This window comes from Pseudophryne corroboree, chromosome 6 (genome assembly GCF_028390025.1).
Source record: "Pseudophryne corroboree isolate aPseCor3 chromosome 6, aPseCor3.hap2, whole genome shotgun sequence".
In the NCBI taxonomy this organism is placed as follows: domain Eukaryota; kingdom Metazoa; phylum Chordata; class Amphibia; order Anura; family Myobatrachidae; genus Pseudophryne; species Pseudophryne corroboree.
In genome coordinates this window covers 115185205-115203718 of record NC_086449.1, presented here as the reverse complement: position 1 = coordinate 115203718, position 18514 = coordinate 115185205, and the positions used below count along the sequence as shown (strand labels likewise).

The 18514-nt window shown below is 46.0% G+C and overlaps 1 protein-coding gene across 7 annotated transcripts in view; it reads right to left on the bottom strand.

Moving 5' to 3' along the window:
- The window catches only part of ADGRE5 (adhesion G protein-coupled receptor E5), a 295974-nt gene that overhangs the window by 22009 nt on the left and 255451 nt on the right, over nt 1-18514 (bottom strand). For all 7 annotated transcript variants that reach the window (XM_063931714.1, XM_063931719.1, XM_063931718.1 and 4 more), the window contains 3 exons: nt 9470-9687; nt 8800-8866; nt 4893-4984 (listed from right to left, as the gene is read on the bottom strand). In XM_063931714.1, the coding sequence (XP_063787784.1) occupies nt 4893-4984; nt 8800-8866; nt 9470-9687 (377 nt within the window). The remainder of the gene's footprint in view (nt 1-4892; nt 4985-8799; nt 8867-9469; nt 9688-18514) is intronic.

Below are 18514 nucleotides of genomic sequence, written 5' to 3'. Positions count from 1 at the left end.
AAAATATCTATTTTTAAATAGTTAAGAATCACTCTGCATATAAATCAACTTTTACACAGAAGATAAGCAACAGGTTTACATGTAATAGCCAAGAATAATGCCTAGCGCAGCAACAAGATGGCTCCCAACTCCCTGTAGGAAACATATATACAAAATATAACGGAGCAAGCCTGACAACAGTCGTGTGCCATGTTCAGTGTCTTCTCTGCTAAAACCTGTCATGCCCTATCTCTTACATGCTACAGTTATTTTTTGTGTCAGGAGCCAATTAACCTATCTGTATATTTTTGGTTTGTGGGAGGAAACCAGAGTACCCGGAGAAAACCCACGCAGGCACTGGGAGAATATACCAACTCCACACAGATAGGCTTGTGGTGGGAATCGAACCCAGATCTCAGTGCTGTGAGGCAGTAATACTAACCATTACACCAGTGGCGGAACTAGCGAGCGGTGGGCCCAGGTGTGACAAAATGCTTTGATGCGCTTCCCAGCATTCACAGCGGTGGAGGACAGCCTATGTTGAAGGAAAGGGACAGCAGCAGCAGCAGCGCCTCCACCAATCACACAGTGCTGCTGCGGCTCCCTCCTCCCCCTCTCTCCTCCTTCTCCCCCATGGCCGCTGCGCTCCTCAGCGGCGGCTGTGTGCTCTGGGCGGCGGTTGCCTGCAGCACACAGCGGCATGTAATGAGTCAGTTGGACTCATTACATGCAGCGCTGCTTTGGGCCCCTGGACAGTGGCGGGCCCCAGTGAAAGGCACTGCTTGCACTGGCAGTAGTTCCGCCACTGCATTACACCATTTGTACTGCTGATTGTATTATTGGTGGCACTAACGCACTATATAAATATACAACAAACTGAGGGGGTGATTCAGACTTGATTGCTGCTGTGCATTTTCGCACAGCAGGTGATCATGGATAGACTGAGCATGCATATGCATCGCAATGCACATGCGCGTTAGCAAACAACAGGCATCGCTGAACAGTGACAGGCTCAGACTTACCCCCTCCCCTCTTGGAAAACTGAATTTTGACCAGATTCCCACACAGTGGGGTTTATTTACTAAGATTCGTAATTTCCGAAAAAAGGTCAAAGTTCAATCACGAATGACATCGACAGTGTAAAACTGCAACTTTTTGAATGGATTACAACTAATTTACTAAGCTGTCGTATTCGTGTTTTTCTTTGCTTCCGATGTCGATGTCATTCGTGTTTTTTTACCTAATTTAACGGCAGTGATTAGCAAAACACTGCCGTTTTTTTTTACAATCAATCTCGGCCGGATTTGTGTGATCCGTGCTGGGGTTTTTTTTTTTTTTTTTTTAAAGTAAACAATGTAATTTTTAAAAAAAAATGCGTGGGGTCCCCCCTCCTAAGCATAACCAGCCTCGGGCTCTTTGAGCCGATCCTGGTTGCAGAAATATGTGGAAAAAAATGACAGGGGTTCCCCCATATTTAAGCAACCAGCATCGGGCTCTGCGCCTGGTCCTGGTCCCAAAAATACGGGGGACAAAAAGAGTAGGGGTCCCCCGTATTTTTAAAACCAGCACCGGGCTCCACTAGCTGGACAGATAATGCCACAGCCGGGGGTCACTTTTATATAGTGCCCTGCGGCCGTGGCATCAAAAATCCAACTAGTCACCCCTGGCCGGGGTACCCTGGGGGAGTGGGGATCCCCTCAATCAAGGGGTCCCCCCCCCCCAGCCACCCAAGGGCCAGGGGTGAAGCCCGAGGCTGTCCCCCCCCATCCAATGGGCTGCGGATGGGAGGGCTGATAGCCTTTGTTGTAAAATAAAAGATATTGTTTTTAGTAGCAGTACTACAAGTCCCAGCAAGCCTCCCCCGCATGCTGGTACTTGGAGAACCACAAGTACCAGCATGCGGCGGAAAAACTGGCCCGCTGGTACCTGTAGTACTATTACTAAAAAAATACCCAAAAAAACACAAGACACACACACCGTGAAAGTATAATTTTATTAAATACATACACACATACATACATACATACATACATACTTACCTTAAGTTCCCACGCAGGTCGGTCCTCTTGTCCAGTAGAATCCAAGGGGTACCTGTTGAAAAAATTATACTCACGAGATCCAGTGGTCCAGGCTCCTCGGCAAATCCAGGGTTAATCCACGTACTTGAATAAAATAAAAAAAACGCTGTCACGACCACGAACTGAAAGGTGACCCATGTTTGCACATGGGTCACCTTGCCCCGAATGCCAGAAACCCACTTTGCCTTCTGGCTAAGTGGGTTTCTTCAGCCAATCAGGGAGTGCCACGTTGTAGCACTCTCCTGATCAGCTGTGTGGTCCTGTCCTCACTGACAGGCAGCACGCGGCAGTGTTACAATGTAGCGCCTATGCGCTACATTGTAACCAATGATGGGAACTTTCTGCCCTGCGGTTGACCTAAAGTGACGTCACCGCTGAGCAGAAAGTTCCCAGCATTGGTTACAATGGAGCGCATAGGCGCTACATTGTAACACTGCCGTGTGCTGCCTGTCAGTGAAGACAGGAGCACACAGCTGATCAGGAGAGTGCTACAACGTGGCACTCCCTGATTGGCTGAAGAAACCCACTTAGCCAGAAGGCAAAGTGGGTTTCTGGCATTCGGGGCAAGGTGACCCATGTGCAAACATGGGTCACCTTTCAGTTCGTGGTCGTGACAGCGTTTTTTTTATTTTATTCAAGTACGTGGATTAACCCTGGATTTGCCGAGGAGCCTGGACCACTGGATCTCGTGAGTATAATTTTTTCAACAGGTACCCCTTGGATTCTACTGGACAAGAGGACCGACCTGCGTGGGAACTTAAGGTAAGTATGTATGTATGTGTGTATGTAATAAAATTATACTTTCACGGTGTGTGTGTCTTGTGTTTTTTTGGGTATTTTTTTAGTAATAGTACTACAGGTACCAGCGGGCCAGTTTTTCCGCCGCATGCTGGTACTTGTGGTTCTCCAAGTACCAGCATGCGGGGGAGGCTTGCTGGGACTTGTAGTACTGCTACTAAAAACAATATCTTTTATTTTTCAACAAAGGCTATCAGCCCTCCCATCCGCAGCCCATTGGATGGGGGGGGACAGCCTCGGGCTTCACCCCTGGCCCTTGGGTGGCTGGGGGGGGGGACCCCTTGATTGAGGGGGTCCCCACTCCCCCAGGGTACCCCGGCCAGGGGTGACTAGTTGGATTTTTGATGCCACGGCCGCAGGGCGCAGTATAAAAGTGACCCCCGGCTGTGGCATTATCTGTCCAGCTAGTGGAGCCCGGTGCTGGTTTTAAAAATACGGGGGACCCCTACTCTTTTTGTCCCCCGTATTTTTGGGACCAGGACCAGGCGCAGAGCCCGATGCTGGTTGCTTAAATATGGGGGAACCCCTGTCATTTTTTTCCCCATATTTCTGCAACCAGGATCGGCTCAAAGAGCCCGAGGCTGGTTATGCTTAGGAGGGGGGACCCCACGCAATTTTTTTTAACAACAAAAAACACTTTCCCACCCCTTCCCATTGATATACATGCACGGATCTCATGGATCCCTGCATGCATCTCAAATCACGAATAAAAAAAGCAGGTCTGTTTTTTTTTAGGACTTTTTTGCGAATTGTAATTTTTCACGGCAGTGTTTTGTGTTTTTTTGCTTAGTAAATGACCGAGATTCGTATCTAAACAGGCGTAATTTGACCGATGGTGTATTCATTCGTAATTTTTTACCTGAACTAGCAAAAAATTACGAATGCCCTCATCACTGCCGTGATTAGTGTTTAGTAAATGACCGAGATTGACCGAGATGACACTTTGATGAAAAAACGGCATCTCGGTCAAAATCGGGAGCTTAGTAAATATACCCCAGTATCTTTATTTTACTCTTATTCAGGTCTTAAGGGTCGTACACACTGGCAGATAACACAGAACGATATGAACGTTCTCGTTCGTCAATGAACGAGAACTCGTTCATATTGTTCAGTGTGTAGGCACCAACGATGATCGATACGCGGCCCCGCGCTTGTTCATCGTTGGTGCCTGGTCGCTAATGCATGCAGGCCAATATGGACAATCTCGTCCATATTAGCACGCACTGCTATAGAGCCGAGTGACGAGGGGAGTGAAGAAGCTTCACTCCCCCATCACTCCCTCCCCGCCGCCGGGTCGCCAGCTGGCCGTATCGGCCGTCAGGCACTTCGGCGCTGGGTCGCCTAATGTGTAGGGGGCATTAGGGGGTAATTCAGATCTGATCACTGCTGTGCGCTTTGCACAGCATGCGATCAGATCCGAACTGCGCATCTGTCTGAGCCACAAGGCGCCGGCACGTCGCACAACAGCAACAGACATAAGCGCCTAGTGACGGGATGGAGCGAAAAATCCAAATGCACGGATGTTCGCAAGGTAATTGACAGGAAGAGGCCGTATGTGGGTGGTAACTGACGTTTACTGGGTGTGTCCGGAAAAACGCAGGCGTTCCCAAGTGTTTTCAGGGAGGGTGTGTGACGTCAGCTCCGGCCCCGATCAGCCTGTTCTCATCGCACTGTAGGAGTAAGCCCTGGATGAATGGATTTGCAGCTGTCCGCTGACTAAGGTTTTTTTTGCAGCTAGGTGTACACATGCGATCGCACACTTGCACGGCGAATCGACACTCCCCTTGGGCGGCGACTATCTGAACGCATCACAACAAATTAAGCAGCCTAGCGTTCAGGTCTGAATCTCCTCCTGAGTTTTGCATTCCAACAACAAACCTGAGCTAATAATCTGATAATTGCACTCAAAATACGTTCCTGTAAAAATAAATGAACTGAAGCTGACTCTGAATAACATGAAAGAGAATAGGGAGAACAAGATGACAGCCATTGTGTGATTATAGTAACATGTTGTTGTATGTGACTGTGCACATTTACCTGATCCTTTTCAATTTCCCTTGCTCTGGATTGATTGATGCCATTTTCTCAGCAAGTTTCCACACAGTGAGTACGAAAATCCCACAGGTTACCTGAGCAGGACAGATATATTACAACAGTGGCCTCCAGATGGCGATATGGAGCTAACGTTAAATAGAAAGCACTATTGCTCCCAGAGTTAAAACAGCAAGGGAGAAGTGAGACGATTAAGACCCCTTTTACACTCGCATGAAAATCCCGGGATATTGCACGTGAACGCGCATCATCCCGGGATTTTTCTCAGTGTAAATGGGTACAGGGACAATTTCCCGGGACGAGCATCCCGGGATTTCATCCCAGGTCTAAAGCAGGGTTGAACCCGGGACCGTCCCGGGAAGCTGGGTAGTGTGAAAGGGCCCGTCCCGGGATTCACTACCCGGGACTGTTAAAAGGCCTCCGATTGGAGCTTTCATGGGCTCAGAAAAGATGATGTCATCTTTCAGAGCCCATTCGCCTTGCCGGAGACCTCATCTTTATAATGATGACGGCTCTTCGACTCTCGTCCTCCTTCCCCAAGTTTGCTTAACAGACTGAGCTGCCCGGGAATGAAGCACTGATGCTTAAAATCATCGATGGGAGATGATCACATATATATTTTTATTTTTAATATATATATATTTTTTTTAACCATCGATGGTTAGTGATTACATGGCTATCGATGGTAGCCATCGATTAGGGTGCTCCAATGTGTCCATCTCTCCTTTTCATGCCTCACTGCCTTTGGCTCCGCCTCCAGCTACGCCCCCAGCACCTGAATTATAGGGATATCCCGGGATCAGTGTAAATGGGGCTGTCCCGGGTCCATCCCAGGTCTTAGTGCAGTGTGAAAGGGGTCACTCCCGGGAATGCATCCTGGGACGCATCCCGGGAAGCATCCCGGGAGTGACCCGGGAGTGCGAGTGTAAAAGGGGTATTAGGGGCTCATTTAGACCTGATCGGTGTTGTTCGTTTTCGCACAGCAGCGATCAGGTCTGAAGTGCACATGCGCCGGCGCATGCCAGATAGCCGACGGTTGTCTCAGCCCTGCGATTGCCTCTGCCTGATTGGCAGAGGCAGGCGTGCCCGGACCGTTGGGTGAGTAGGTTGTGGCGGCTGTGTGATGTCACACGCAGCCGCTGCAACCCGAGCAACGACGAGTAGCTCCCTGCCATTGCGCAGGAGCTGCGCTGGTAGGGAGCTTCTCCTGATGTACAAAAGCATCGCCGCTATGTGATGCTTTTGTACTTGTTCGGCGGGGCAGGGACTGACATGCGGGGTGGACTAGCCCTGTGCTAGGCGTTCCCCCGCATGTTAGGGAAGCTGATTGTAGATGTGCTAAATTTAGCACATCTACAGTGCATCCGGAAAGTATTCACAGCGCTTCACTTTTTCCACATTTTGTTATGTTACAGCCTTATTCCAAACTGGGATAAATTAATTTTTTCCCTCAAAATTCTACACAATACCCCATAATGACAACATGAAAAAAGTTTTTTGAGGTTTTTGCACGTCTATTAAAAATAAAAAACTAAGAAATCACATGTACATAAGTATTCACAGCCTTTGCTCAATACTTTGTTGATGCACCTTTGGCAGCAATTACAGCCTCAAGTATTTTTGAATATGATACCACAAGCTTGGCACACCTATCTTTGGGCAGTTTCGCCCATTCCTCTTTGCAGCACCTCTCATGCTTCATCAGGTTGGATGGGAAGCGTTGGTGCACAGCCATTTTCAGATCTCTCCAGAGATGTTCAATCAGATTCAAGTCTGGGCTCTGGCTGGGCCACTCAAGGACATTCACAGAGTCGTCCTGAAGCCACTCCTTTGATATCTTGCCTGTGTGCTTAGGGTCATTGTCCTGCTGAGAGATGAACCGTCGCCCCAGTCTGAGGTCAAGAGGGCTATGGAGTAGGTTTTCATCCAGGATGTGTCTGTACATTGCCGCATTCATCTTTCCCTCTATCCTGACTAGTCTCCCAATTCCTGCCGCTAAAAAACATACCCACAGCATGATGCTGCCACCACCATGCTTCACTGTAGGGATGGTATTAGCCTGGTGATGAGCTGTGCCTGGTTTCCTCCAAACATGACGCCTGGCATTCACGCCAAGGAGTTCAATCTTTGTCTCATCAGACCAGAGAATTGTGTTTCTCATGGTCTGAGAGTCGTTCAGGTGCATTTTGGCAAACTCCAGACGAGCTGCCATGTGCTTTTTACTAAGGAGTGGCTGCCATCTGGCCACTCTACCATAGTCTACCGTTGTCCTTCTGGAAGGTTCTCCTCTCTCCACAGAGGAATGCTGTAGCTCTGACAGAGTGACCATCGGGTTCTCGGTAATCTCCCTGACTGCGGCCCTTCTCCCCGATCACTAAGTTTAGACGGCCGGCCAGCTCTAGGAAGAGTCCTGGTGGTTCTGAACTTCTTACATTTACGGATGATGGAGGGCACTGTGCTCATTGGGACCTTCAAAGCAGCAGATATTTTTTCTGTACCCTTCCCCCAGATTTGTGCCTCAAGACAATCCTGTCTCGGAGGTCTACAGACAATTCCTTTGACTTCTTGCTTTGTTTGTGCTCAGATATGACCGTCAAGTGTGGGACCTTATATAGACAGGTGTGTGCCTTTCCAAATCATGTCCAATTAACTGAATTTACCACATGTGGACTCCAATTTTGAGCTTCATGGCAAAGGCTGTGAATACTTCTGTACATATAAAAAAAAGGATTAAAAAAAAAGGGGCAGATTAGATGGGCCAAGTGGTTCTTATCTGCCGTCAAATTCTATGTTTCTATAGGATTTCTTAGTTTTTTATTTTAAATAAATTTGCAAAAATCTCAAAAACACTTTTTTCACTTTGTCATTATAAGATATTCTGTGTAGATTTTTGAGGGAACAAATTAATTTATTCCATTTTGGAATAAGGCTGTAACATAACAAAATGTGGAAAAAGTGAAGTGCTGTAAATACTTTCCGGATGCACTGTACGATCAGGTCTGAATCACCCCCATAGAACTAATGCCGTAATTATACCAATTAGTGCTTACTTAATAAAACAGTGCAAGTAGGACATGTGATGTGAGCCAAAGAATGCACTTGGGGCCACATTTTTTACAATCTGCATTTTTAATGCATATGTGATAAAAAATAATTTTTGCCTAAATTTGCAAGGTGAAAAAGTAAATTTTTACGTGAATTTAGCAATCTTTAGTTGCCGGTCTCCTGCGGCTAATGCACATGGGTTGGCTCCAAAATCCCGGCAGTTGGGATCCTAGTGGTCAGGAGACTGACACCGGAATCCCGACTGCAAGCGCAGCGAGTCCCCTCACGGGATCACTGCGCTTGCCACGCATCGGGCCTGTTGGCAAGCTTTGTTCACCACACTGTTCTATTCCCCCTTCGGGTGGTGGTGTGGACTACCACCTGAGTGGGAATACGGGTCGGCGGTCGAGATTCCAACCGCTGGCATTTCACCGGCTGTCAGGATTCCGGCATCGGTCTCCTGATCGCCGGGATGCCAACCACCGGGATTTTAATTGCATCCCATGCACATGCGTGGCTATTGGCCAGTGCACACATCGTTGGGGGCTGGTGGAGAGAGATCTGTAAAATCCCTCTCCAAAACATTTTGCATAATAATAGCCTGTAGGCTACTAAGGCCTAGCGACAGCTAGTGCCATCATCAAAATAGCATTTGTATTCCAGAGCGTGGTAAATCCGACACTATAGTATCCCCCTAGAAAATTGGTGTTTTCGGGGGATATCTCACAAATTGTCTTTATTAAATATGCCCCTATAAATGTTAAATAAGCTAGATTCCTCAAATGTGATCTCTAGTTGCCCTGAGATTGATAAGAGGGAGTACATAGTGAGCGTGTCTAATACTTACCAGGATAATGACAGACACAGGTCCCATGAAGCTCCAGATGAAGCCCCTTTCAAGAGACAACCAGCAGCTATGACACATATGGGGAGAGATTGAGAAACTTAGTCTATCCACCTCTGTCCTTCCCAAACCCTGCATGCACCTTTGCTGGTAAAGCCCAGTCCTATAGATTTCATAGTATTGTGTAGTATTTATGGTAGGGTCCTCAATACTTTTCTTTTTTTATCATTATTCTTATCATTATCATCATTATTCTATAAATACAATATAATACTAATAATATGCTTCTTTCTTTTAGAACTGTATGGGAGATACACTTTGTATTCTAATTTACTAAGCCCCTTCATCTATAAATACAATATCAGGAAAGGAAGATGACATCAGTAGGTGAAGACATCGGTGTGACCACGGACTTCATCGTTATTCTAGAAAACAGGTTATGACTTATGAGAGATATTTGCGTGGGTCCGTTGGTTCTATGTAAATACATTCAGTTTGTTGTCAGCAAGTTCCCGTGATTGCGGACGCCGACATTTCCCCAGCTGTCGGGATTCTGGCGTCGGTATCTTGAATTCCGGGATCCTGATAGCCGGTATATTAACTGCATCCCACAGCTTATTATATATTAAATTGTAAAATGTTCCAAACTATCTGTCATTACAACGATACTCACTATGTTTCGGTTCCATATCCTTGGTGGTTCACTGCAGCACTTATTATGACGATCACTACCGGTGTTCCATACCCCACTGCCAGGAGGTATCTCGTTTTCAAGTGGGTATTGAATACTTTAACTAGCATTAAGTAAAGCTCCAGTCCTTCTAGAGCCATCCAGCAGAAGGCTGACAGGTAGCAGGCATGCAAGAGCCCTGCGACTATCCCACACAGAACCTGTGATACAAACACACAGCTGTTCTAAAACAATCTGCAAAACATTTCACAAAGTGACATAAACAGACAAGAATATAGAAGGGAATCCTGGCTATCAGACATATGGGGCTCATGTAATAGGAGATGCAGGGACGGGCACAATTCCAATAAGTCTGTATGATAATAAGCAGCAACAAGATATTTATCAATATTAGGTTCATTCACTTACAAGGTCATTCACAATCAAACACTGTTGTGTAAATCTATCACTTTATTTTGTACTGTTGCACCGTAATTAGCCCAATTGCACCTCTTCAGACGCACACTGATGGGCAAAACATTTCCGTGTGTGCCCAGATATTGCGGACTTGTGGTCTGCGACTTTTCGGGACATAGAGTTGTAAAGGTGGAAAAGCCCAAAGCATTGACTACTCACACACTTACCCCCTCCCCTCTTGGAAAACTGAATTTTGGCCAGATTCCCACACACTATCTTTATTTGACTCTTGCTCAGGTCTTAAGTACTAATGACACTAACAAGGTCTTTATTAAGGATGCCTTGCCTGTTTAGTTTGTAACATCAAATACACTGGTAGTGCCTTTCTGTGGGCTAGTCACTGCTTGTATTTCTCGCTTCAGCTCACTGAATGACATGGAAAGGTCTGAAATGGGCAACCTGATACTCTCCAGGGGCCGCATGCGGTCTTCTATCATTCAAAAGGGCAGAATGATACCCTAAAGCCGGTTACACACTGGCCGATATATCAGCTGTTCAGTTGAACGGCCAATATATTATGTGTGCATTGGTGGGTGTGTACCCGATGTTGATGTAGTTCACAGACATATCACGTCGACCCTGCAGCACAGCCGAATGCCAAAGTATCTACAGATACATTAGTGCATCGTGCTGTATGTACGGGAAGCCTGCAGACCACCCGTACACTTGCTGCAGAGACTGCCGGTGACTGACATCACAACTGGGTGGGCACATCGGGATATCAGTATGTGTGTATGCACTTACCAATCATCAGAGTGGTCGGTGAATGGACGGCTGATCCATCAGCCTAGTGTGTGTAGCTAGCATTAATCAAGTTAGTAAATAAAAACAATACATTTAAAGAAATAAAAAGACACCTATCAGTAATAACAAAAAAATCTGACAATAGAGCAAGCAAGAGCTGAGGGCGTAGATGAAGGCTCGAATAGCATCTCTGAGGTCCACCTGTTGCCCATCACTGTCTCAGTTCATGTTTAACTAATACCCCATAGTTTATCCACAGGATAACAATGGGACATGATGAAGTTACAGTGGATTTGCACCAATCGGTCAAAGCTTTCCGGCCACCCAGCATGCAATGGGCCCGTCCATATATCCCCGCCTCCTGGCTCAGGCAAATCAGTTTTTTGTTTGGTGCGGCAGGAGCCGGACCATGGTCAGAAGGCTGCTGGTTTTTAGCAGCCCTAAGCTTTCTTATTCTATTTGTATAGTCGTACTATTTTTCTGCACAATATTTCTAAACAGTGTCTTATATGTACCTTAAAAAAAGTCACTCCAACAACTCTCCGCCGGGTCGCGACAATGCTTACCCACGAGTACAGTGCTGTTTCGGAGGGCGTCTGTGTCGGATATACTAGCAGGTCCAGCAGACGTTACCAGGCTGTGGCCGGAGCACGGGGAGAAGGTAAGGCATCGGTTCCGCTTAGAAGGGGAATACGGACACAGCCACACTGTTTTGGGAGGAGACTACCAAACAGTCGCTGACGCGGCTGCCACCTCGGGTGCCTTAGGGATCACAGGCTCCAGGAATAGTACGAGGCCGCGATCCCTAGGGTTGATGTCAGCAGTGGGGAGTCAGACGCTCTCCTGGTCGCCCCTCCCTCCGGTTCATGACCAGTTTCCTCCAAGTCTCCCGCCATGAACTGTTTCCTGCTTCCGTTTCGGACGCTGTACACGAAGGGGACCCAGTCGCAGCATAGGTGGCTGTGTGACTGGTGCGTCTGTGTTCACTATAGATTCATGGAGTGGCAGTGTAAACTAGTAGCGTCTGGATCCACTCAGCGTTCGCTAACGTATTGATTGGTCCTGGAAGCGAGGTGAGTCTCCCTGTATTCCACTCTACTGAGTACGGATAATACAGCACTAAGTCTCTATCTACCTTTTTGAGTATGAATAGTTAGTTAAGTGCCTATTGCATATGAGTCTGTATACATTTACTGTTGTTTCTTTCGCAATGCGTCTGAATACGGTAGATCTGTTTAAACATGATTCAGTAATGTGTTCTCCTACATACTTGAAATGTAGTTGTAGTTGATGATGTGCTCATATTGCTTATTATACTAATGTATAACATGTGACTGACTGCTCGTGTGATTGCTGACTTTACTATATTCTGTCAGTTTTGTTTTATTCCGATCCTCAATGCTGGTGCATGGGTAGGGTCGGATTGTATGTCACTTTAAAAAGCTTAAAGTGATTACAGTCACAAATTGTGTAGTACACTGTGGAAATGTTGATTATTTATCATGTCTAAGAGAGGCAAAGGTGAGGAAGATACACTCACAGCAACACCAACACTCATATCATGTTTGTCTTGCAAAGCTGTGTTATCCTCTCAGGATTTGGTTCAGGATGGTTTGTGTGCAAATTGTTTTAGCTTTCACCAGGGGCTCTTAAAAAATACAAGACAGATTCAGGTGCAGGTTGATCCACCTTGGGCTAAGTTTACACAGACTTTATCCAGTATAGCTGAAAGGAGAATTCCTCCAACTCCTGTACCGGGGATAGGTTACACGATTAATCCTTACATGCAGCTTCTCACTTGTGGTGTATCACTTCCAGCAGCTGCCTCTTATAAGAAACAGGCTAAGTCGGTGGTAAGTAAATCTTCATCCTCACAGGCTACACATGGTTCAGACGAGGATTCATCGGAGGATGAATGCTCAATTAATTCTACTTCAGCATACGAAGAGGAGGAGGAAGGTGAAAGCCATTCTATCCTTAGAGGATTCAGCAGAGCCTGTGTTAAAAACCAAGGCACCTGTGTTTAAACGTCCCAAAACAGTTAAGACTGAGTTTCCAGGGTCAGGTCAGCTGACGGAAATCATGGAAGAGGCTTGGGCTATGCCTAATAAAAAGTTTAGAATTTCTAAGAAATGGAATTCCAATTATCCTCTTCCAGCTGGGGATTGTTTAAAAAGGGAGGTGGCTCCTAAAGTAGATACACAGGTGATTTGATTAGTGTGAAAATCTACATTACCTTTGCCTTCAACATCATTAAATGATGTCATGGATAGGAGAGTGGATGGTTTTCTAAAAACCATTTTTTCCCTGTCTGAGGCAGTCATAAGGCCAGCCATGGCTTCAGCTTGGATGGCAAAGGCGGTGGCTGCCTGGGCTGATGCATTGGAGGGGGATTTTTTAATAGCATTTAGAGAGCAAAAATCCCATATAGCACATATAAAACAGGCTGCAATGTTCTTGGAAGAAGCAGCATTGGTTATGGCTACTACTGCCTCCAGGGCCTCAGCTTCAACAATAGCTGAGTTTGGCTACGTACGTGGAAAGCTGATTCAGAATCTAAAAAGGTTTTGGAATCTTTGCTCTTTTCTGGAGATATTCTTTTTGGTAAAGAATTTACAAATATTTTGGAGTCAGAAGCAGACTCCAAGAAAGTAAAGTTTCCTTCCACATACAATTTCAAACCTAAAGTTACAGCTTTTTGTCCCTTTCAGTCTCAAGGAAAAGCTAAAAGGTTAAAGTGATAGCAGTCAGTCCCAATACAATAAGTCTGGTAAGACTAAAAAGCATTGGGCTACCGGTTGGTAAAACAGATAAGCCATCAGCCTGATGGTGTGGGCCTCCACCTGGGGGATCCCAGGGTGGGGGGCCAACTTCTTCAGTTTGCACAGATCTGGCAGCAGTCTACAACAGATGCCTTGGTGCAGGAAGCGGTATCTCTAGGTTATGCTTTTGCCTTCAAGGAAAACCCTCCCCAAAGGTTTTTTTGTACCAGCCTGTCTCGGGTAGAGACGAAGGCAAGGGCTTTGCAAAAGGCAGTTCAGAAATTGCTTCAGTCAGGAGTAGTCATTCCAGTTCCTCATGCACAACAAGGACAGGGGTTTTACTCCAACCTGTTTTTAGTTCAAAAGCCAAATGGGTCATTTTGGCCCATTCTCAATCTCAAAGTGCTGAACAAATACATTTGGGTACCTCGGTTTCACATGGAGACTTTACGTTCCATCATTTTGGCCATGGAGCTGGGGGATTATATGGTAACCCTGGATATACAGGATGCTTACCTACATGTTCCTATAGCACTGTCCCATCAGTGCTATCTCAGGTTTGCTATCCTCCAACAGCATTTTCAGTTCCAGGCCCTACCTTTTGGTTAGCCACAGCCCCCAGAGTATTTACCAAGATTATGGCGGTAATGGCAGCTTATCTCCGCCAGCAGGGGATAAGAATTTTTCCATACCTCAACAATCTTTTAATCCTGGCACAGTCGCAGGAATTGCACCTATGTCATCTGCAACAGACAATAACATGTCTGCAGAAGCACAGGTGGCTCATAAATTGGGCAAAATCGTCTCTGGTTCCGTCACAGCGGATGACTCACTTGGGGGCTGTACTGGAATCAAGCCTTCAGAGTGTAACGTTACCTCTGAACAAGATATCCAAGGTTCAGTCAGGGATTCAGGACTTGCTACACAGTTAAAAGGTATCCATTCACGCAGTAATGCGTGTGATGGGTTTGATGGTGTCAACATTCGACATGGTGGAGTATGCACAATTCCACTCAAGGCCTCTGCAGCGTCTGATTCTTGCCAAATGGAATGGGTTGCATCAGATGATAAAAACACAGACTATAGTTCTTACGATAGAAGTAAGAAGGTCATTAGCCTGGTGGCTACAGACATCCCATCTGGACAAGGGGAGACCCTTTTGGATATCAGATTGGGAAATTCTGATGACAGATGCCAGTCACCAGGTCTGGGGAGCAATGTCAGGAAGGTTGTGGTTCCAGGGGCAATGGACCAAGCAAGAAGGTTGCCTGCCAATAAATATATTGGAACTGCGGGCCATATACATGGCACTGATTCAGGCAAAGGACATTCTTCGGGGAAAACCAGTCCAGATCTGCTCGGACAATGCAACGGCAGTAGCGTACCTCAACCATCAGGGAGGAACTTGTAGCTGAAAAGCTATGAAAGAGGTAAGTTACATACTAAAGTGGGCAGAATTTCATCATCCAGCCTTGTCCGCAGTGTTAGTTCTTGGAGTCCTAAACTGGGAAACGGTCTTTCTTGGTCGACACGCCATTCAGGCAAGCGAATGGGCTCTACACCCGGAGGTCTTCGAGACAATAGTAGACAAGTGGGGGTTGCCAGAGAAAGAACTCATGGCGTCCCATCTGAACAACAAAGTTCTCTCATACAGGTCAAGAACAAAGGTTCCTAGAGCGATCTTTGTGGATGCCCTGGCGGTGAGATGGGACTTTCATCTGGCTTATGTGTTTCCTCCAATCACCCTATTACCCAGGGTGGTGAGAAAAATAAAGCAAGGGAAAGGTGCCGTGATACTAATAGCTCCGGCTTGGCCCAGAAGGCATTGGTACACAGATCTGCAGAGAATGTCGATGGATGCTCCACTTCTGCTCCCTCAACGTCAGATCTACTGATGCAGGGTCCTTGTTATCACATACATCTGGATCGACTGTCTATGACGGCGTGGCTCTTGAATCCTCTATCCTGAAGTCAAGAGGATTCTCACAACAGGTAATTCACACTATGCTCAGAGCAAGGAAACCTTCCTCAGCATGCATTTATCACAGAATATGGCAAACCTATATTCATTGGTGCAGTGAACGGAAAATGGACCCTAAGTCTTTCTGAGTTTCCAGGGTCTTAGCATTCCTTCAGGCAGGAATGGATAAAGGTTTGAAGGTGGCTTCCTTGAGAGTGCAAGTGTCAGCATTGACTGTATGGTTCCAAAAGAAAATAGGCAATTTACAGGATGTGCGTACTTTTTTCCAGGGAATGCTGCGCATTCAACCTCCTTTTGTTCCTCCTACAGCGCCTTGGGACTTAAGTCTAATCCTGAAAGCCCTTCAAGTTGCCCCATTTGAACCACTTAATAAAGTGAATCTTAAATGGTTGACAGCTAAAGTTCTCTTTCTACTGGCTATGGCGTCAGCTAGAAGAGTATCAGATTTAGGGGCATTATCATGTCGTTCCCCATTTCAGATTTTTTTATCCAGATAAAGCAGTTCTCAGAACTAGATCTGGGTATCTTCCGAAGGTGGTGTCTAAATTCCACCTTAATGAAGAAATTGTAGTCCCGGCTTTCCAGGTTCCGGGCCTTTCTGCGGGAGATGCATCGCTGGACGTGGTCCGTGCATTAAGGATCTACGTGGATCGTACCAGTGCCATCAGAAAGACAGATTCTCTTTTCATTCTCTACGGATTTCACAAGAGAGGATGGCCTGCTGATAAGCAGACACTGGCTTCGGATGACGATTTCAGAAGCATATTCTCAAGCTGATCTCCCTGTTCCGGCTAATGTCTCTGCTCACTCTACTCGTAAGGTAGGTCCATCATGGGCAGCACAACATGGTTCTTCAGCAGAACAGATATGTAAGGCAGCCACATGGTCTTCCATTAACACATTCATTAGACATTATGCCTTGGATACCTTTGCCTCTCATGACGCTGAATTAGGGCGAAGGATTCTCCTGTCCAATCAGGAGCGTCCCCACCACTAAATTGCTTTGGGAAATCCCATTGTTATCCTGTGGATAATCTGTGGACCCTGCCGGAGAAATATACGTTATGGTAAGAACTTACCGTTGATAACTGTATTTCTCCTAAGTCCATAGGATCCACAAGGATACCACCTTGACGCACCTGATTTGAGGATCCTTTTACTCACTAACCTCTTCCTTTTTGTACGGAAGGGTGTGCATGTGTGTTCTTATCGCCTGATTAGAGCTATCTATAATGCTCCTGCCTTGAGCTTTGGAATACAACTGATTTGCCTGATCCAGGAGGCGGGGATATATGAACGGGCCTGTTGCGTGCTGGGAGGCCGGAAAGCTTTGACCGATTGGTGCAAATCCGCTGTCGCTTCATCATATCCCATTGTTATCCTGTGGATCCTGCGGTCTTAGGAGAAATACCGTTATCAATGGTAAGTTCTTACCATAACGTATATTTCAGACCGCCACCTATAAATATGGGTTACGGGCACATGAGCGTGCATAACCCGTGTTCAGGTGCGGTCTGAAAGGTTCAAGGGTTGAAATACCGGGTTGAGAGACCCAGTATTTCAACCCTGGTCGTGAGCAGGGTTGAACACGTCTTGAACCCGGTTCACTGTGCGGTGTGAAAGGGAGCTTGGTCGATGCGACCCGTTTCCCATTCACTCTCTGTGTATGGGCTGCGCTTGGAGACCATGTGATCTCCAAGCACCGCCCCCGCTGCGTCACCGCTGAGGTCACCAACCCGGCAATATGCCAGGTTGCAGTTAGTAGTAGCGGGGCACCTGAGGAGGGTCGTACACTGGGAGCTCCCATGTCAGGCACCCGTGTGCGACCTGCCTCAGGCGGTCTGAAAGGGGTATAACAGACTGCCCACTGTAGGATATTTTAATATTTTCTGCTGATACAGTATACTTCAATATGCAGTTATGTATAAGGAACCATACGTACCATACGTAATATAATGCTTTGTTGTAAAAGACAACACAATAGTACTAGAAGTACTAATACAGCGCTGGAAAATGAAACTATGCAGACAGGTGGAAAGGATTAATCAAAAATGTAATATGGATAAAAAATGGGTAAAATTATGCCCAGGGTACCACTTAATGAGCACCAATGCATGCAATGAAACTGTTAAAAAACAACATAACTCATTTAAAAAGAAGCCTGATTAAATCAGCAATGGGACAAATCCAGTGGTTGGTGGACTTCAATTTCAATTTCTATCCAGGATCATTTGGACGGTGGACTCTTAAAGAAACTTGGAACCATTCTTCCACAACCATCCTACTGCTAATGGAGTACTAACCCATTCCCTTTCAACTGATGTGCTGAAATTACTCATCTGCTGAGATACCATCTGGGAAACTTGCATTTGTACCTCCAGGATTGGTAAATATATCTGTGGAAAGACATACATCTCTAATGGTTAAAAGAAATTGAAGTCCACCAACCACTGGATTTGTCCCATTGCTGATTTAATCAGGCTTCTTTTTAAATGAGTTATGTTGTTTTTTAACAGTTTCATTGCATGCATTGGTGCTCATTAAGTGGTACCCTGGGCATAATTTTACCCATTTTTTATCCATATTAAATTTTTGATTAATCCTTTCCACCTGTCTGCATAGTTTCATTTTCCAGCGCTGTATTAGTACTTCTAGTACTATTGTGTTGTGTGTTTAGTTTTGGAGTGACTGTCCAAGGTTTTACAGCTGCTCAGGAGAACCAGCTCTATCAAGCGCGTGGCATACCCACTCTTTTGAGTGAGGGGAGGTTTATTTTGTTGTAAAAGACACTGCATACCAGTAGTCAGTGGCAGAAAACAGGCACAATGGGGAAGATTTATCAAAGCTTGGAGAGACAGAAAGTGGAGAGATAGGAGCCAATCAGCTCCTAACCCTCATATTTCAAACACTGCCATAACACTTTATCTCTCTTCAAGCTTTAATAAATCTCCTCATGTGAGCAAAGGCAGCCTTGTGATATCACAACATAGAAATAAGCTTCTGCATTGTGCAACAGTATTTTGTTTTTGCTTCATAGCTGACAACCAAAGCGTACTACTGGCAAAACACACAAACAAATAAACA